Source organism: Rhopilema esculentum, chromosome 16 (assembly GCF_057945365.1).
Source record: "Rhopilema esculentum isolate cy_ngs chromosome 16, ASM5794536v1, whole genome shotgun sequence".
NCBI lineage: Eukaryota > Metazoa > Cnidaria > Scyphozoa > Rhizostomeae > Rhizostomatidae > Rhopilema > Rhopilema esculentum.
The window spans coordinates 6,397,179-6,419,160 of NC_142830.1; the positions used below are offsets into that span (position 1 = coordinate 6,397,179).

Genomic DNA, 21,982 nt, shown 5'->3' on the forward strand with positions numbered 1-21,982 from the left:
TAACTTCCATTTATAACAATGCAAAGAAGAGAATACTATAAAAACATTTTGTACTATTTCTAAATTATTGCTGTCCACCACTAAATTATATTGTTGCTTTTTATAATGGAATTAAATATTAACCATGTGTCATTATTGTTGTACATTTCTCGGTCAATCGATTATGAAACTTTTGAATAGAAACGTATCAAGCAGAACGGATCCGATAAGAATATGCTGTTAGGTTATCCATACCGCCAGAGTTTGTATGAAAACATCATAAAGTTGGTATTCAAATTAACTTTGATGGGGCAAAACAGAAAAGGAGGACTTTTGGTGCACCCCAGCCATTTCACTGAAATATAATTGCGTGATAGATTTTTGATACATTTTTCTAGTCTTAAGGTCGATGTTTTTTAAAGTAAAGCTTATCAACAATCATTATCAACAATCATTATACCAAAGATGTCCATAAAGACCCCTTTCAGGGCCCGCGCTACCGATTCTAAAGTAGGGGCCCAAAAGGGGGTTACCTTCTTAATACTTAAAAGAGAAATTTAATACCTGTAGTTAGCAAGAAAAATGGGGGCCATGGCCCCCGGCCCCCCTGTGGCGCGGACCCTGCCTTTCTAAACCAGAATTTTTCTGCATTAGATAAACGCGTCTCCTTATTTTGCTCCGCGAGAGGCAGTAGGCTGGTATTGGATCGTTTTGAAAATTAGATAGACGAAAAGACAAAGAGAACCCGATGTTTTACTGAGTAGCTTCATCTGATTGACAGAATAGTCTAAACAGCTATGTCAAAAACTCTTAAAGTTTCTATTGGTTTGTATTGTTAAAAATGAATCCACTATTTGTAATCAAATATCCTATATTTCGCATTCATACAATATTCGGCTTCCAAAAGCCACAGAGCAGGATGGGTGGTGTCGCCGATAGTTACTGAGCCCACTCATATTATTAAAAATAACATATATGTTCTTTATTTATCGACAGTAAACACCTTGCTGAGGCACATTTGCCAGATTCATTTGTATTTTTGCATATTTTGGCTGTTTTGAAGAGTCCTTGGAATAAGAAAACAAGAATGTGGGTTTAAGATCAAAGCCAAACGTATTGAGGGGGTGCAGAGAAAAGTAGCTTGATCAGAAGAATACATTTGTGGCGAAGGACAAGAATTTGGAAAAGCATTTCTCCTATAGCTTATCTTTCTAGTTCTAGACCCAGTTAAATCCAAGTTGAAAAGATGCTCAACTACCGGATCAAAAGCTATAATATGACAATATGTTAGAAGTTACAAGCGTTAATGTGACAATATTTAGATAAGGTGTCTGAAGAAATGTCTATTCTTTTTATTAACTTTCATCATGTCAACAGAGCAGATATTGTCACTTTATGAAATGTACCATTAGCAAAATTAGTTAGATGTGTTAAAATTTTGGCGAAACATGGCCAATGAGAAATTTCAAGTTTGCACACGGGTTCACCAAGACCGAATTACAGAGATTTGGTAGGAAAGAGCCTGTGCTTATGTAGCCACATTAAGGCGATTTTGCACATTTAGAGGTGTCTCATGATGCCTTTTTGGGATCGCCACTTTTACTTTATTTTTTGACATATTTCCAAGCAAGCTATTAGGCTTCTTTCATAGACGGTTGGGCTTCTATCATAGACGGTTGGTTTTCTATCATAGATGATAGAAAACAAAACTAATTGCGACCGATTAGGGGTCCTATGTTATGTTATGTTATGTTATGTTATGTTATGTTATGTTATGTTATGTTATGTTAAGTTATGTTATGTTATGTTATGTTATGTTATGTTATGTTATGTTATGTTATGTTATGTTATGTTATGTTATGTTATGTTATGTTATGTTATGTTATGTTATGTTATGTTATGTTATGTTATGTTATGTTATGTTAAGTTATGTTATGTTATGTTATGTATGTTATGTTATGTTATGTTATGTTATGTTATGTTAGCTCTTTAGAAAATAGTATTTAATCTGAGTTTTGTTTCCTATAAAAAATACGTGAATTTTTCGCAGCCTAATCATTTCATTTTGCTTGACAGACATTGCTCATCAACATTTGCGTGGGCACATCTCTAACTTTAAAACGCTAATCTGTTCACATAACATGCAACTTTTAGAGTTGCAATATATATTTAGGAGACATACAGTAGGTAGACGTGGTAGCACCAGAGCCGTCGAGAGACGGGCCGGGCCCCAGGGCTGGGACTGTCATGGGGCCCCACCGTTGAAGGCTGCAAAAACCTTTTTTGGGTTACGCCCTTAGAAATGTAGTTAGATGGACTGTAAAAGGCATGAATTTTGTAATCAACGTCTCTGATACACTTGAATTTGTATTTTAAGGTCTTTAACAGAACATGTAATTAGTGACTATATAAAACAAATCGTTAAAACAAATAAGAGTTAATTTAATGTTTAAAAAACTACTTTTCTTGCTATCCTCATGGCAAAATCCTTAATCTTTTCCCACAATCTCTTACAGCTGTCGTTCGCTCCCCAACCATCAGGAGAAGCCAATTTTGATTTTGAACCATTATTAATAGTGTGTCCAAACAACCTGCATGGCAAACAATAGAGTGCAGCCTTTGTAGGACTGAAAACAAGCCAGCTTCTTACTACCTCCCCATTTTGCTGCTTCACATCTAGGACCGTTGTTGGAAATTTGTGGCCGTCGCAATCTTTGGGAAACTCTGGAGGATGAGGCAAATGACCAGTTTTAACAACCTTTTCTAACTCCTTTATCGTTGGAAATCCGGTCAATGTGCCGACATCAAAACTAGATGATCCACTATGAAGAGTATCTTGATCTAATGACGAATCAGTAGTGCTTTCTCTACTTTCTGTGGTGTCATGGTCTACCGAAGGAGCCAAGCCGTGTGTGTCTTCTTCTTCTTCAGCAGTGCTTTGAACAGAGCATTCGCCAGGGTTTTTAAAGTTGAAATCACCTTCCTTGTCTCTTTTGTAAGCACCTACCTCAAACAATGTGCGAGAGGCCTTCTTTGCTTCTTTTTCTCGTATCTTTTTTTCCTGCCTTTTCTGAGCACCAGACTCGTGCCTGTAAGATGGCATCGCAGGGGTTGGTTGGATCGTGATCCCGCTTAGTGATTTTGATAAAGACTTTCATAGCGTTTGGATTTGTCTTGGTTTCTCGCACGTGCTTTTTCTCTGGTGTACGCCGTGAATAGAAGATTTAGTTCTACGTTTATAGGAAGTCCACACAAGGAATAACTAAAACATTTGACCTAAATGTAGATATATGTAAGTGCAATCAAATTTTTCGGCTTCTGGAGAAGTATATTATGATCGTATCGTCAATGTTTTAATTATAAACCATAACAAGAAAAGGCCCTCATCATAGACCAGCTTGTTGATCAAATGTTGAAAGATTAGATTTCGAATATCAATCGGGTCATGGGCCCGCCCTGCCAATGCTGCTCATAGCCAAAAATATATACCTTATTTTCTACGGGCCCCTCAAGGCCCCGGGCCCCCTGGTAACTACCCTGGTTACCCCCCCCCTCTCGACGGTCCTGAGTAGCACCCCTGTATAACAAGTCCGACGAGCTTCCTTTTCCACGTGCAAGTAAGATGGCAGGCAAAGGAAATTTTTTTTCGAAGACTGGTAGGGGCCGGGTAAAAGTTGTATTCTTGTCAGCACATCTGATAGTTTACTTGGTATATGTGGCCAGACAGAAAATTTGTTTAACACTCTTTAGCACGTTTTAAACTGACAGGGGACAAACAGCCTGATCTTGCTGGGGACGTTATGCCTGGACCATTCAAAGGGACTTGGAGCGAACATTGTCGAACAGTAATAATTTCTGTCGAACAGTAATGTCGAACAGCATTATATCATTGTGATGAATACCTTTCATTTTCTTTGTACCTACAGTTACGTAATCAGCAACAACTTTCAAGAGTCCCCATGTGGCCATATCTCTGGTAAATCTTAACACCTTTAACTGATTTTGCATATTTAGAGATATTTCACGGTGAACTTTCAGGCTAGGGGATCAAAATTCAAAATTTCAAAAAATGATTTTTGTTACATCATCACTTAAGAACAATATTAGCATCAACCTGCGTTCCGATAGACTTCCTCATCAGGTAAAATGGGGTGTTTTATCAACTAGTGGGAAAGTCCAAGCATTTTATTTGCGGAAAATGAGATGAACGAAATTTCATTGTAGCCATAAAAATGTTAGTTAGTGGAATATTTATTCTTATGCTTTCTACTCGACATCGTAAGTTCTTATGCCTTTGAAGAAATCGGTATAGAGAACATGTTTTATATTATCTATAAACCCCTAAAACGAAATTGTTGGTCTCGATTATGAGGTTAGGTATCAGCAGCCTCGATTGCAGTTTGGCCTAAAACAACAATTTTTGTTACCACGAACGGAGGACTTTCACTTGGTTCTTGGTGGCTCAACATTTATTCTAAGAATATTCATAGGTAAGCATATCAGTTTGAAACCAACAGAAAAGATTTATCATTAAAAGCTATCAATAACTTTAACGTGAAGTGAGCTTGTTTTTGTTTTTCTATAATAATAGAGGCAGGCGCGCCTCCCCAGAAATTGACCACAAATGCAATTTTATATACACTAGTTAACTGTTAGTTTGCCATGCTCAATCTATGTATTCACGAACAGCCCGATTAAAATATAAAAACTGGAACTGAAATCATTGCAACCTGCAGTGTTGATGTCTTTAAAAGTAAAGTGCCACTGCAATGAAATAATGGAAAAAATTTTATTGTTGATTCTGATAGAATAATCATTGCTGATTTCCAAAAAAGTTTAGTTTTTCATTTTAAGCCCATAAATGGGATTTCTGGGGTTTTTCGAGGGTAGGTCGTGCGAAAAGGGGCTGGGGCGGCGAGTGATGCACATTAAGATTTACATAGTCAATTCAGCCATAGTGAGGGCTGAAAGAAGATAAGAAGTTACCAATTGTATATAACATGATACCAGCATGCAACTTGGTAGAGATAGGCAGTTTGAAACACTGAAAAAGACAGGATGTAAATAGATGCGATACCATGACAATGATGCTACTACGATAACCAGGGAAGCCACAAGGTTCTGCAGGCGTCGGGGAAAAGTGGAAAGTAAAGGCCAAAGCAGAAAGGCAAAAGAATTTTAGATTAGCTTAAATTGTTTCATTTTTCTTGCAAACGTTTAAAAATTTTTACTTTTTAAGGCATAATTTTGTTGATTTTAATCAATTCCATTTGAAAATGGATTTCATTACATTTTGAGGCCCCTGACTAAGAGGCCCTGGGGCAATTTATCCCCCTCTTGACCGTCCTGGCGATAACTGATGTTTTGACAGTGGCAAAACAAGTTGGAAAGTGGGGAAAGTGCAAGATTTTTGCACACAAAGTCTTGAAAATCAGAACTTTGAAGCACTGACTTGACAGAAAACATCAATAAAAAAATTGTTTCATTTCAGTGGCACTTTAAAATCATTTACAATCAGTTAAAGGATCATTGATCATCATATGTCATCAATTTCTTGGAGAAAAAACATCAACAAATGCATTCCACCAATTAAAATAAAAAAGCTCCCTCAGAAAACCTTGTCTTATCTCTCATCAAATCAGATCTTGAGGCTACCTCCCCTCATCGCAGGAACCAATGTTGGGCCGTTTGTGCATCAGCACAAGTTGCTTCACCTAACCTATACAAAAAACCTAACCTTTGACATAGCTTAAAGCTTGGTTTCCACTATGAGTTAACATGAGTAAATTTGAGATAATTTGTGATCTGACATGACATCTGACATCTGATCTGACATCTGATCTGACAAAAATTATCTCATAATGGAAACGCTCATTAAAAATTATCTCATGAAAATTAGCTCTTGTAACTCACATTATCTCATGAGCTTGGAAACAAAATTTTTTTATTTCAAGCTCATGAGTTAACTTGAGATAACATCTTATCAAAAGAAGCCACTGCATGGAAGGGAAATGTGCAACCATTTGCCCTGAGGTTCTTACGCAACGCACTTGCACTGAGCATTACTTTAAAACAGTTTTCTTTATTAAAAAAATATCAATTGTGAAATAAGAGAAGCATGTTCTCATTTCGAAGTTCCTGTTCCAAGTGGTCTTATTCACCAAACACATATCTTTTTTGGTAGATTTTCCATACCGAAAACCTTGGCGCAGATCGCGAACAGCACTTCTAGCAAAAATATCTTTTCCTTCTACTTATTTTCAAAAGCAGAAGTAAAATAAGTTGTTCTTGTAAGACGCCCGCCATAGCTGCAAGACTCAAATAAAATGTGATTTCTGGCATTTCCATACTTAATTCTACCTCAAGTGGAAACCAAATCAGTACATGGGTTAATTTGAGTTAGCTTGCGTTATCTAATGCTATTCACACTATCTCAAATTAACTTACATATAGATCATTGAGTTAATTTTCAATTTAACTCAGAAATATTTCAAGTTAACTCATAGTGGAAACCAAGTTTAATATACTCAAGTACAAGCAGCTTAAAGTTCTGGGCAGGGAATGGAGAAAAAGTTAACTTTTCCTCACCAGAGATCCAATCCACCAGTCCTACCTTAGATACCTAAGATATGAGAGGGGAAGTGAGAACATTCATGTTACGAAATTACACTTTAGAGTAAAAATGGACTTTCTTTTGTTGATTATCAAAATACCAAAAATGAAAAAAAGAAGACATTGAACAGGATTTCTAACAAAATAAGTAACATTATCTCATGTTATAAACTAGATTTCTAATAATCATCACTGTTGAAGAGTATTTCAAAAGTTCTGTTTTGTTACGGACATTACAGGGAAAAGGACACACTTATCAGAACCATTAGGAAAATGTTATTATGTCTAATTAAAAATCCTGTAAAATGCTGTGTTCAGACATTACTAACGATTTTTTATGGAGATTACTATTTTGTCTAACAACTAAAACTTTTCATAATTTATTTCTGTCAAGTTTTTTCAAGTGCAAATAGATACTATTTTAACTTAACAAAATATTCTTAACCATAGTTTTTAGATTGTTGGAGCTTTATTTAGGTTTTATGCCTTCAAGATTCTAATGTAATAACCTCTTCTTTAAATATGTTTAAACCACAAAATGCATTAAGCTTCCAAAACTTCTGCTATGAAAGACAAAAATAACTAACTGCTAAAGATAGTTTACAAAAAATATCAATCAAACAGACATACTAAAGATAAAACTTTGTTCATTACCTTAATGGTTAAACTTAATGTCCCCAATTTTCTAGAAGTTCATCTACTTTGAAGGTGCCTCTGTTATTAACAGGAATGGGAAAGCCAATAACATTGATATTGTCCTCTAAATCATAATCAATCTCATCATCACTTTGCATCTCCAACCCCCATCTCCAACCCCCAGCACCATCTCCAACCCCTGGCACCATCTCCAACCCCCAGCACATCTCTCCATTGATTTAATCTTTGCTCAATTTTCCTTTGGGTGCATCCCTGGAAAATGTCCACCCTCATATGCAACTATAGCATAATCTCCTTCCTTGAAAGATGCATCTGGAGATAATTGATGCAATGGTCTCCACACCAATCATCTGCCATCTCCGTCTCAACTAAACTTCTAGAACATTCCAGGTCCTCCTGTTCAGGCCGTGAAGAGTATTGTTTACACAAAATCTTTCCATCATGTGCTACTGCCACATAATGTCGCTTTTTTATGGCACTTGGTTTGGCAAAAAATTCTGCAAGGCTTAACTTATCTGCTTCTGCGGCAATTTCAGCATTATTTATGTTTTTAATCTCCACTTTATGACTTAGCTCCCTTGCCACTACACAGAAATCATGAAATGATTGCACAATTACTTTTTTGGCTAAAGTTCCCATTCAAACATGATCTTTCACAGTCCCCCCCTCCCCCCCTCCCCCAATTCCATCCACTGCACCCTTCCCAGGGGAAGCTGTGGAAAAGTGCCATGCCAATCTGTCAATTTGTTTCTTTCACAAAATTGTGGGTAAATAATTAAAAACATATTTTGATGAAGAGGAGCAAACGAAGCTTTGTGTAATGCTTCACACAACAAAACTATGTTCTCATGGTAAACACATAAGCATGCTTCCTTTGATGTATCTTTTCGAAGAAGAACATTTGAAGGTCAAAATTCACCGAACTTTGATTTTCCTATTGGTAATGATGGGTACTCTTTCTGGAATCAGGCATGTGTCTCTTAGATTGAAAAATAAAGTTGACTCTTCTGGAGTCTTTCTTTGGCATCATTTGTCCAAATTGTGACATGTCTAGAGATGTTATCATGACAGTAAAGTAAAATTCAACAACTCTTCTTTGTGTCTCCTTTGAGATGTTTTTTGATTGAGAAGTTGCAAGAGAGATAACACCACAGTTTTTGTTACTTTCTTACAGTTTTTGACTACTTTCTTTTTTCTTGGGTTGTTAGCACCTTTGAAGCTCTTGCTACAACCTTTTGCTCTTATAAACATTAGTCATACTATTTTCTAATCTTTTTGCTTTTTGCCTTCTTCTATATTCAGCCACACGTTTTCGATTATTCCTTCTTTGATTAGCCTCTTTCACTTTATCAACCCTACCAATTGTCCTTTCTTCAGCTTTTGCTTCCCTTTTTCTTTTTTCTTTGCTCTGTACTTTTCTGCATCACCTTATAGTTTTTCTCTGTGCTTTCAAGTGCGAGCTCTTGGCGAAAGTGGCGGTGCCATGTTTTAATTTCTCAAGGAGCTACTAAGACTAAGAGTTTGTAATTGGTTACCATGACATTGTTACACTTAGTATGCAAAGGAAGCCTGTTTTCAGTTAAAGGCCGTTTTTCAAGATTCAAGTTTTATAGTATGAATCTATCAATTAAAAGGCTGAAAAGTGTAGTTTCTACAAGCAATGTTGGAAATGTAATGTCTGAAACGTAATGTCCGTAACTCGAGAATATAAAGAAATAATAAAGTAAAAGATTAATTGACAATAGTTAAAGGTATGATATACTTTTAAAACAGAGATTTTGCAAAACAAAAACAATCATTGTTCTTTAACTGTAGAAAAAAGGAAAAAAATTAAAAAGTGTTACAGACATTACACATTAAAAAGCAAAAGTTCACACACAAATTTAATTGTCTTGGCCAAAATAAATCTTTGAAATTTTTTCTTTGTTGAATATTTTAGTTTAAAAGTCCTCGAATTAGCCCATTTTATTGTAGACATTAAGAAGAAATTATTTAAAGACCTTGTTTGTTTTAGTAGGAATTTCTTTATGAGCATTTATTTAATTATTACCAAAAGTATGAATTTTTGTGGTAATTCAATAAAACACTAAAGGCAAAAAGTGTCTCAGATGGCAAAAATCATCAAATTTGTAGTTCTAGGGTGGGGGCTTATTCGAGGGGGATGCTTTTGCGGGGGAGGGGGGGGGGGCAATTCGAGGATTTACGGTATGCAATGAAAAGAACTGTTTTTAGAAAAAAAGTAGGTTTTTATGATTTTTCGTGCATTTAAAAAGTATGAAATGTTTACAACATTCAGCTGTAATCGGAAACCTTGTAAAAAAAACGAAATTGCTAATAAAAAGAGAAAAAAATCGAGACAATGTCTATATGCTCACATAGACAAGTATTTGAAGGATTAATATCATAAAAATATTATCAAAGATACAGCTGTTGAAAAAACAGTGTTATGTCCAATTTTTCATGGAATTGCCCATATGACTGAATTAAGAGTCTATTATTTCCTAAACAAAAAAAACAAGAAGTTTGAAATGAATCCCGTGATGTAAACAAGCCTTAACCTAATACAATAGAATAACTAAGGATTCGAAGAAACACTACGCTTTATATCAAAAGGGGAGGGAGGGACGGGAGAATAGAACAGCGTGGAAACAGCACACGAAGTAAGCACGATAATCCCGACCCAAAGCAATTAAATACGCCCATCTGACTCAGGGAGCCCACACTTTTGTGCCGAGGCCCAAACTACAGAACTCCTTCTTCTCTATTATTCCCAATGGCATCAAAGAAGCAAAAGGACTTAAACACCTAATTGAAGCATGACAATTGACACCCAAAATGAGAATTCCCCACCGATTTCCCGAATATATCCTTCTATTTGCTTAAGGCTCCTTCCAAAATGAATGAAAATTCTTCTGATTTTCCTATTACCAGATTTATATTGATTAGTTTAAAAACTTTTCGAAACTTCTTAAGTGTTTAGGATTGGCAAGTAGTGACAAAAGAGTTTTTAAATGTGACGTCATAAAAATATATTTTTAGAACTTTTAATCTTGTGCTACATTACTTAATGGAACATATTTCTGTTTTTTTGCATGGTTCATCAAATTGAGAGCAGAGATAAAAATACAGTGATTTGACGGGGACCGAGTCTGTACTCAAGTTGTCATTAATTAAAAGTATTTACCACTCAAGAAATTGAATAGAAAAGCTTAACTAAAATGTTTTTCTTCAAATAATTATAATTGCACTCCCTATAAAGAGTTAATTACAGTTATCTCCTTTTCAGACTATGCCTGTCTGTGTTCTATGTGGTGAAGGCTCTTTTGATGAGTTAGATGGGCAATATTTTTGTAACATTTGTGGAACACAGTCCCAGGTAAGTATGTTTTTTCTTGTCCCTTATATGCCCAAATCCCCGAGATAATGTTTACTAAACATAGTGAAAAAATTTGATTATGCATTTTTCCTTGTGGCATTAGCCTAAAAGTTGCCTGAAAGCTAATGTCTGTAAGTATCTTGACAGGCTTTGTTCTCAAATTCAGTTTCCTATGAAGCCTGTGCTGAAAGTAAATAAGTATTGACTCTTTCTATGAAAGAAAAACAGTAACAGCCCTAATTTTATAGCTAATTAGAATTTGAAAATTACTGTTTACTGGTTTATCTATTAGTGCTTGATAGGGTATAGGCAGAGCTGATTATTGCCTCGTATGGAAACTATTGCCTGCCTATTGTCATCAATTGATTGCATTAGACATGGAACTCAAGAATTTCAACTTAGGACCCCTTTGTTTATACATCGAAGCAAAGGTAGTATTTGATGTATAATAAAAGACAGCATAGTACTAATATATGTGTCATGAAGTAATTCTTTTCTCTTTGTAGGAGATTAGAAATGAAGTCCAGGTGCAAGAAAGCCTTGGCTATGCCACATTTGGACAGCAGAAGCAAAGAGAAATCAAAGTGAAACGTAAAAAATCCCAGCATCAAGGTACAGAGTTTCTATTTTTTTGTCATGTAACTTTGTTAATTCTCGAATGTGTTTAGAAGTTATCATTAGAATAAAAGTTAATTATCTGGAGAGGTCTTGTTTGATAGAGTGACCTAGGTACCCGCAGTCTTTTAGAGAAAACATATGAATAGACTTTGACAGAAAAAATGTTTCATGCTCTAGCTTTGATGATGTCAGATGCCTTTTGCAACCTGTCAATGGGTATTTTTTGCATCCTTTGTCGGTAAAATTATGCTTGTTTAATTTTTTGGCAGGATTTAAGATTTACGATGAGTCGATGATTATTACGATGCTCTTTTATTACATTTTTGTGGTGCTGAATTTTAGGTAAAATCTAGTAGTTTATTTTCGTCTTTGCCTTATATCATTTTTTAATAATGATAACAATTTTTTAATACGGCAGTTTGCCTGAGAGATGTAAAATTGTAAAACTAGGGTGCATTTCATGATTACCCTAAAGCTATTTGTGGCATGATCAGTAACTTGTGGAATGAGCTCGTTATGATCCAGGCCGAGGAGTACCGATTGATGCCTACATGAGGGTGGCTAGTTGCTGGGTGCTATTTCTTATTCCTGCATCGCAAGGTTCATAGAATGCAGCGGATGGGCTTTATTCAGCAATACTTCCTTCTGACATTATTTACTTTGCTTTACTTTGTTCCCGGGTATATTTTAGACACCACATTTGACCGTGAACGGTTTCTTCAACTATTATTATTTTGGCTGTTTTGGTTGTTGTTATTCCAAAGTGATTATAGTCACTATTTCAACTTCTAACAGGAAAACGAGAAGTAAATTATCAAGGCAAATGAATGCAATTACGCACATAGACTTTTTGCAGAGATATGTAGGCGGACTGGCAAAGGATGCTGGGATGACTTTGCATCCAGGCCCACCACTCCCTTGCATTCAGGCGTCTTTCATTTTGTTCTAAAGTTTTTGAATCATACTTTATTGACCCTCTTAATCTCAGCAGCATCACCCCTGGGAATGAGAAGCATATCCACCCCTGTGCATAGCTTTGTATTTTTTTGAAGAATCAGTAGTTTTTGTAGAAGTGAGGAATTAATCTAAATTTCTGGATAGGAATAGGTTAACCAGCTTGGAAGTTTTAAAAATTTTCTACTTTCATTCAAAAATTTGTCAAGGTTTTCAGCAGTTACAGTTAAACAATCTTGACGAAAATGATTCTTAGACTATAGCGATTCGACATGTGTCATCTGATACCTTCTCTTGTTTTTTAGAAAAATACCTTGGAAAGCCATGGGTGACATACGAGGCCTATCAGTGTTTGTTGAAGGCACAGGTGAAGGCTCTTGTAGGCCTTGGGGTGAAGCCCGAATTGAAGGTGAGTTACTTTCTGTTCTTTATACCCAGACTAACATATTTTTAAGTGCTTGACTAATGCACGCCGAGCTTTGCCTTTGCATCGTTGCCATTGCTAGTTTATTCGAAGAACTGAGAAATATTAACTGGAATCGAGCCTTGCAAACAAGCAAAATGCAAGAATGCAAGGCCAGCACTTTTGTTAGAATGCTAAACAAACTGGGATTCTTGTGAACCAATTGAATTTCACACGATAAAAAACGATTTATTTTCCATCGTGTCAAGTTGCAATATTTTGTAGTGAGCCGTGCTCACATTACCGTTTTAAATGACTTCTTCACACATTTGAAAGCTATATCTTATCATGGATATCGTAATATATATTTATACACCGTAGACGTGATAGGTGCTCCAATATGTTTTTAGAATTGCACGTTTTTTCAAATTCTTCAGTTTTTTATGTCCGGAAATCTTTTATGAAATTGAAAAACAGTTTCAAAGTGAAAAAGACATTCATTCTTGTCCTGGAATAACTTTTTCAAGGGGGGAGTCGGATTAAGCCCCTCAGTAAGGAGATTTTCTTTTACTTTGCAGTTTGGGTTCTTTCAGATCTTTTTATTATATTGCTTATGTAGGCTTTCTGCTATGAAAATTAGGGCGATGCCATTTGTATGATAGATTGACTCATTTCTATGTATAACCCAGGACGTTGTACGGAAAATATGGTTTCGTTTTCTAAGTAAAAAGAGGATTGCTTTTACTGGAAGCCATGAAAATGGTCCGTTGTTTCATGAGAAGCCAACCAAAAGGAGGGACCATTTTCTCAATGAAGTACATAAGAAGGCTTTGGGTATTTTAAAAGACGATCTGGTGACAGAGGAATGCCAACAATCAGATACACATCGATCAAGGAGAAAAAAGAGGAAAATAAACGAAGATTGGATGTTTGAGAATGAAGGTTGGTTATGTGATGTGATCAAAAAGTACAGAATTTGAGACTGTATTTCGTTTCAGTAGGAATATCGTAGATAAAATAGATGAGCTTTGACGGATGAAATTGTGAATTAATTTCACGCCATGCCATCCATATTTTTTACCAGACCTCAAGGATAAAAGAGGCCTAGCTACCTAGCTTTTGAAGGTAGTTTTCAGGTTACCGAGAAGCTATGCAGGCAGTGTTCTTTGCTCCTCCTTTCGAATTGACCATGTCTCATGATTGCTATGCCTGAAATTACAGAGAGATGGTGACTATCCTCAATTCATGTGAAAGTTTAGTCACGTTTGGAACTGGAACATTAGATTCTTGCGATTGGTCGTACCTGAACTAAGCCCGTGAGCCACCCTCAGACCGCTTAATACTTCACCACTATGCCATTCTATGACTGAATAAATTTTATGTGCAAAATAAACCTTCATTATAAAGACATTGCTACACATCTCTCCCACTTTGCGTATATTACCTAAAAGATCTTATGTGCTAAGAATTGAGTACACTTTGTTGAATAATGTGGTGCAGTCTCATTGCATAGCATACAGAGATTCACTCAGAAAATGATTTTTCTAAAGGTTACCTAGACAGCAGTTCAAGTGGCTCGGAGCTTGGAGACTCCCAGTCAAGTGAGACAAGCAATAGCGATGAAGAGAAAGAACATATTGGATCACTGCGCTACAAAAACGACTTAAGTACAAACGAGTGGCATCACATGCAGCAGAAAGTCACGGTCGTGATCATCCATATTGCTCTGATGTATATGAAAGAGCCTATCACTGTTGCTGATCTGTTGAGGTTTGGTTTTTTCCCCAGCTATATGGAGGTATTTTCTCAGTGATAGGTTTTTTCTGGCTAGGTTATAATACACGAAGATTTTAAAACTTGATCTTGAACCACGAGTTGGGTAAATTCTGTTGGAATATTCTAAAGTGTAAATCGTTGCTCTAAGTTACCAATGTAAGTAGGTTAGTAGTAGAAAACTAATGGCTGGTGCTCAGACTCATTTTCTTTAAAATCAATGACCTTTCCATTATGTCTTGGACATTCGAGGCTAGACTGATGATCAAAATCGAGAAAGTGTGCTATGAAGCAACCCGTTAAATGCTCTTTCAGTCTACCTATAAATTTGGTTTCTAATGAAATCTGGCGAGAAAAAACTAGAAGCTATCTAGACTGTTTGTTTTGTCTAATGTTATTTGAACAATATCTAAGAAAGTATGTAAACTATCAAGATTTCCTTCGTATTTCAGAAGATAAAATATACCACGATTGCAGTAAAAAAAACAAGGAGTTTGACGTAATTGTTGTTACATGGATTACATTTCATTTGAACTCGCTGTCCAAGTTATTAGCGTAAATTTCAAGCTATTAACCTGTAGAATAAAATTTAATTTAAAGCCTTTTAACAGTTGGCTTGAGACTTGAAGTGAAGATGGGAGAAATCACATGCCGGGACCTCAGTAAGTAGACTGGCGAAGAAAACCACTAAAATTGCAACTTCACCCCAAAAATATTATCAAAACCCTCCTCCCCTGCAGCAATGTTGGTTTTTTTTAAATTACCCAAGTAACAGCAATCGATAAGAGTAGCAATAAGCATATCAACATTGACTGTGGGGGGCGGGAAGGGAATTTTTCCAAAAATACTGCAATTTGCCAGCCAGTCCAATAACTTTTGGCCAGAATTGTAGATGAAGAGGTTTTAATATTTTTTTGGAAATACTTCACAACTTATGTTTGATATTACCCATTCAATACGCTTTATTTTTACTGAACACTTTTACAGATTTTAAAAATAATTGTCAATACAAACATGATTGATACTGTGAAAAAATTTATGTCGAAAAATTTTTAAGCCACGAAAAGACTTCTGGAAGACTATGTTCAGTAACACAGCTCGTCTCGATGCAATTTTTGCAGCTGAATGAAACTAGGTTTTCGTGTTACCCTTGGTTTGAAGTTGTTGTTGTTAGTTTACTCTAATCCTCAACAGACACTCAGATTCACTAGACTAATGTCCTGGCATGTGATTTTTCCCATCTTCACTTCAAGTCTCAAGTCAACTGTTCTTTGTCAAATTAAAAATTAAATTAAATTTTTTTCTACAGGTTGATTGCAAGAGGACACATTCCGTATAACAGACTGTCCAAGATTCTCCCAAGCCATATGAAGTTTTCCTATGAAGATATGTGGACCTTTGCAAGTCGCCCTGTAAAAGTATTGAAGATTCACCAAGGAACAAACTTCTTGATGAACAATCTTGACCTCCCACCTGTTCCTAAACCAGATTTCTTCGTATTTGTTGCTAGAATCGTTCTTGATCTTCAGTTACCTGGTAAGACATTTATTATATAACACAGTGATTCTGTTTTTTTTTTAAAAATTACATCAAATCTTTTACTATCAGCTTAGACTTGTTGCATTTTCAAGTATTTCTTGTCTTTGCCCAATGTCCCACCAATATATTTTTCGCCCCTTGCAGGCTGTAGGTGGCTTCATTTTCTAGCATAGCAGTCGATTTCTTGGGAAGTTGCATCGTTACTAATAGGTAGCAGTCGATTGTCGATATTCAAAGCGAGTCGGAATTCTTACCTAGCATCTAAATTGCACAAGTTAAAAACGTTTTAATGCTTAGGCAGTAATTTACTGTGAATCTATTGCTGGAGGTAAACAAAACGCGAGGATAAACATTGTTTCTAATAGACAGGATTTGCTACAATCCTGCACTTTTTGCGAAGTAAACTTGTGCAGGTATGGTGTTATCCAGATGCCTTTTAGAGAATGAAATATTGACATTGAATTTTATATTCTAACAACACGCAAACGATCTCAATGGAAACCATAGTTTTATGTGTCTCTTACACGGAGCCCGATGCCTTGTAGGCACAACTTTACACGCTTTGGCGTTTGGAGGAGCACAGTCCTAAGTTGCAACTCTTAAGTTTTGCGCTTAATTTGGTTATCAAAACATGACCCTGATGATCGTATTAAGCGTGAAACTCAGCGTTGCAATTTCAAACCGCCCTATTCTATTCACCAAATCATGCACACGATCTTAAGCGGATAATTAGTAGCAGAATCAATTTAGCCTTAAACTATTAGAATAAACACTGCTATAGCAAATTTATCATTAGCATAATTCAGCTAATTATTAAAATATGTTTCAATTTTCCGTTCAATGCTCTTATTTATAAGCTAGTTGATGAGGTAATAGTAGATGAGGTAAGATTGTTGCAATTCTTCTTTTCTCAGCGATATCTTGATATGTGAATTTTTCGTTCTAGCTGCGATTCATCGGCTGGCGGTCTCGTTGATAAATGCCTGTGAATACAAACCACGTACTGATTTTAAGTTTCAACGCAACGCAAATTGCAATGAGTACTATGATGAAATGGCAAGTGCATTCATAATAGTCGCGTTAAAGCTTGTCTACGGCCTAGACGGGGATACAGAGAGGTAAGGCTAGTTAATGTTATTGGCGGGTTTCCTGCGTATTCACAGGAGCAATGAAATAACGCTGTTGTTGTTGTTGTTGTTGCTGTTGTTGTTGCTGTTGTTGTTGTTGCGGTTGTTTCTGGTCTGGCTATTAGCGTAATCTTTACCCTTGAAAGATAATGAATTCCAAGCTATACTTCTCGGGATTGATAGATCGCTCTGTCATTCTTTCCTGGGAGGAGGCACCCCTTTACTGTGGGATGTGAACCTTAATTAAAGTGAGCTCGGCATTGGTCTTTTTAGATTAGACCCTGGAGTTCGGTTATGTTTTTGGCGACAAGATTCTGTGCTTGGGTACGTGCTTCCGTTTTTCGGAAATGGTCTTTCTTTGCAAAATAAATCATGATTGCCATGGGTGTATGTAGATGGAAAGGTCGAAGGTAACGAAGATAAATTTAGTAATTTACATTCTGAGAATGGATCTATTTTCACAAGTCTGGCTGCAAAACTCAGCAAAAATGTACTTGAAATGATCTCCCAAACCCTCAGATTTTATTTATCTCCCAATTGAATGTTATGAAACACAAATAACTTGCTCTACGCCTGAAAAACAGGCTGCTTCTGTAAGCTATTTCTTAAATGAATGCTGCTGGTAACTTTACATATTCTTCACTATGAAACAATAGTCTGGCTACAGGCCAGAAGCCTTGCTATCAATAAAACTGAGATTAAGATTATCTTGTATCATGCTTTTTAAGAATGTTTAATATGGGGATAAGGAGACAAAATTTATTAATAGAGCTGTTTCTCTAGAAATGAACCGTAGGGATCATATTACAGTTATTATTTGGTTGGCAACAGATTCTTTAAATGCAAGGGTTCTTAATCTTTTCCCGTTTCGAAAACCAATATTTTCATCGTGGTTGATACAAGCTTGGTTTGAATAGACTGTGCTGTATAATCGAGTGAAATTTTCTTGTTTTCTTATTCCATGTGTTAAGTTGATTCATTCATTGATCCATTCATTCTTTTATATTATAACACAGATTCTTTGCCAAGTAGGTTGAAAGACAAATAGCTCGTAAGTTCCACACTGACACTTCTTCGCAATGAAAAGTAGAGTCTACACGCAGACTACTTTTGTCGTTAAGATCAACAACAGAAATGTCTAGTTTTATACCTGCTGATTTACCTCTCATATAAGTCCTGCCAGCGGACACTACCAACCCGACCCTTTTAACAGGGTGGAGCTTAATTTCCAAACAAAATATTGTTTGGTGTACAAACAAATGTTTTATTCCTTGAATTTATTCCTACAAAAAATTTATTCCTTGAAACCTGTTTTCATCACTTGCTTGGAACCTTTTATCACTTTCTAAAAATCGTTTGAATTGATTTTTGAACTAAAGATTGTTTTTTGTTAACTGTCAAAACGTTTTAATTTTCACATCACCAAGGAGGATTAAGCTGACTGCAATAAAGAATTTTTCTTTCATCTACACTCTTAATCTTTACCTAAATGTTGACATGCAGCCATCAGCGCTTGAATTAGGGCCTGCAGGTGTACATGTTTCCTTGAGCATTTGGATGTGAATGACTGAGTCACTTGTTTCATATTCAGTGGTATGAAAGATAATTTTTGTCTCATTGGAATAGATCCACGCCTACTCTTTCTAAGAATATCTGCAAAACATGTCTTTTGACTACAACGCCCCAACAAAAACCTCCTCTTTCCAGAAATAGTTCGCTTGTTTCCATATCTTAGGATCATTTTTGCTGAAAATATCTACATAACATATGACATCTTATTAAAAATATCTCCATCTTTAAAGATCTTTCTTCTAAGAACGATTTTTGAGAAAGTCTTTTAACAAAGATATCGTGCTTTTAGATACTCATCTTACATGCACAATATTTTTCACCAGAATAATTTCGTTGTATTTTGATTCAAGGACTACTTGCTATTAGTCTGCGCATCTGTCTCTAGAATTGCAATGACGTTTGATATCTAGACAGAAAATAATAATAGTTTTGCACTGGCGTTACTTTTGATTTTTGCCTGCAATAATCTTAAAATTTTAATGGTAGTACCCGTTTTTTTTATAAGAAACGTATATAAAACGTATATAAACTGTATATAAAAAACTGAGCCCCAAGGTAAACAGAAATTGAGAAACCGTATTGCTGATCAATCTCTACCTCTGGAAACCCTTTTATAATTCATCTTTGATTTGAATAGGATTGCTAATGTTAATGTTTCGCTTTTGTGTTTCTAAAAAGTAGTTCTTTGATACTTGAAAACCCTTTTAGAAACTTTTTGTAATATAATCAGGAAATATCTTAGTTTCTTATATTTACTTGTAGTTAATTTCATCGGTCATAAGCATTGATGACTTCGCATCTGTTACCCCTTTTGGGTGGCTAGCATTGATACAACGGTACATACCTGAAGTCAATCTAATGCAAGCTATTTTAGGGGTTTGAGTCAAAATGCTTCCGTCATTTTTAATTGAATTTCAATACATATTTTTGCAGATCTGGACGAATCATTGAAAAGTTCCTTGATGTTCCACATGAAACATTGGAATGTTGGAATTGTATAGCGATACGCCTTGAGAAGAAGAAATCACTAGACGTTCAGAACAATTACCCAAGCTGTGAGAAAGATCTGTCTTACATAGGCGATTGCAGAAACTATGCACGTTACTGTTCAGAAGTGATATATAAAGATGAAATTGGGGATTTTGTCAGTAAAATTAAGGATGGCAACGTTTTGTTACGGTTGAAAGCTTGCACCAACCGAGCCAAGAAAGAGTATGCAGAAATTTTCAACCGCACTGTTGATAGCTTAGAAAAAGGCAAGCAAGTAAAGTTTGAAAGACCATCTTCAAGCAGTTTTGTTTTTGAGCCCATTACTTTAGATGAAGAGGAATATATCGCAAATGTTTCCTGTAAATGTAGCAAACCAGATTTAAAGACGAAACGAAAAACTAACTCAGAACCTGTTCAAGAGGACACACCAGTGAAAGATAATAAGAGTTCTTACTTGATTTATTATGATGACTTAATGGGACTTAGATTTCACGATTGGTATCGGTTTTTACTAGACATTTGTGCAAGAAGAATACTGCTCACGATGTCGGAGCTTCAGGAGTTTGTGGCTTTCGTTGAATCTATTTTGTTTGTTGACTAGACTGCTGGCTCACATGGCATGTCCTTTACGTAGATCGTTAATTTTTAATTTTCTAGTGCAAAGTTACTAAAGAAGGTGGCACTTGAGTTTCGTTCTAGTGTAATGTTTAGACCTACTCTGACACCTTTGAATCACGCAGCCATAGCCAATTTTTGGTTTTTAATGCATTTTCGTACATCATAAATGCACTTCAGATTGAAAGTAGCCGTTTAATTCGTGACCCTCACAAGTGTGCCTATATCCGTGTAACAACGAGTTTTGTGAAACTATTAGGCAACTGTAACTGATTTGAGATGGTTTTTTGTAAATTTTGAAGCAAATTTCATTAAGAAAAATCGACCTCATTTCGTTTGCCTCTGTTTACTATATTTTTGTAGTAGAAACATTTTACGACTAATCTTGCAAAACAATGGTTTTCACACTATCAATAAAATTGTCCGATTTCGAAAATTGACAAATTTACTTCAAGAGGTTGATTTTTATTGTTAGTGGCTTTGAAAAAAGCAAACATTTGAGTAGACTAAAGCTTTTCGTCTAACACTCTTCAGAGTTTAAAACGTCAGAACATAGATCGAAAACTCTACGCTAGGAAATGTATATACCCAGTTGTGGATCGAAACAGGCCAATGAGGAACGCGAGCACATGACTGTTAAGATTGACCAATCAGTGCTGCTTGTCTATAGAGAATGTTACCAATGGAGTCCTAAGGTGAAAACTTCCTTTTGTCTACACAATAGCGGTTATTTCGTGCTTATGTAGCTAGATTCCAAAACTGCTAGATGGAACGACAATCGGGCTTTACCAATAATCCGAAACATGTCGCCATTATAGTTTTTTCCACAATCCGGGTTTTTCAGTAAATGCTGCCCGATAGCAGAATCGCAGGTTTTAGTTGTACTTTTAAATCTGCAAGACCGAGTAGGCTGTTCTCTTTGGGGATGCGTTTTGTTTCTAATTCTACACGGAACATGTTGTTTTATTCTATCCTCCAATCTTTGGGTAGTGCGTCCTACGTAGCTAGAATCACACTGGCACGTGAATTCATGTACAACGGAACTTTTTTGTGAGGTAGGAATGCAATCCTTTTGAATGGAGGGAAAGGCCTTTTTTGTACCGTAAACGATGCGTGGTTTCACGGCAAAGAAAAAATTTGTGACAATTTTTCGAAACACAAGGAACTGTTACCGATCCAGTGTAGTTCCAAGTAGGCCGGGCACTTTTGGGGACCAAATTTTACGTCAGCCGAGAAATTAGCTATCTTCTCCTTAATGTGAACTGAAATGACATCCTCTGAATAGCCGTTCTCCAAGTAAATCTTTTTAGTTGTTCAAGTTCCGATTTGAGTTTAGACTTGGAACAAATCATCAGTGCCTCATTTATTAGCGTTTTTATGAGGCTGATTTTTCTTTGTTTTGGGCAAAACAAACTCCATCGAGTGTATAACCCCGAAAATGTGGGTTTACGGTATATGGCAAGGACTGAATTTTATCCTTTTCAAATGTAAACTGTAGGGCTGGGTGAAGGCCATTAAGGCGTTTTAGGAAAGTATCACACTCAGCCTCTGTTTTGAAGATGGTATTTGTGTCACTTGGCTATTGGTCCGTGTTCACAGTCAAACGAACGCTCTTCATGAAAGCCAACAAAGATATTGGCCAAGGCAGGTCCCAGAGGGCTACCCATAGCGACACCATCCTTTTGTTGGTACATTTCGTTGTTAAAACTGGATTGAACTGAACGTGTTGCAGTCTCCATCAGTTCAATGAATACTTCCTCTGGGAAT

General features: G+C 36.1%; 1 protein-coding gene across 1 annotated transcript; it reads left to right on the forward strand.

Annotated features, from left to right (window-relative positions):
• The first annotated feature begins 4,338 nt into the window (after positions 1–4,338).
• LOC135681953 (TATA box-binding protein-associated factor RNA polymerase I subunit B) lies at positions 4,339–20,540 on the forward strand. Its single transcript, XM_065196635.2, has 9 exons — positions 4,339–4,469; positions 10,535–10,624; positions 11,131–11,236; positions 12,502–12,605; positions 13,289–13,541; positions 14,150–14,369; positions 15,682–15,908; positions 16,858–17,029; positions 19,544–20,540. Exons 2-9 carry the CDS (start codon positions 10,538–10,540, stop codon positions 20,199–20,201), a joined length of 1,827 nt encoding a protein of 608 aa, XP_065052707.2. The 5' UTR covers positions 4,339–4,469; positions 10,535–10,537; the 3' UTR covers positions 20,202–20,540.
• Positions 20,541–21,982: the final 1,442 nt, after the last annotated feature.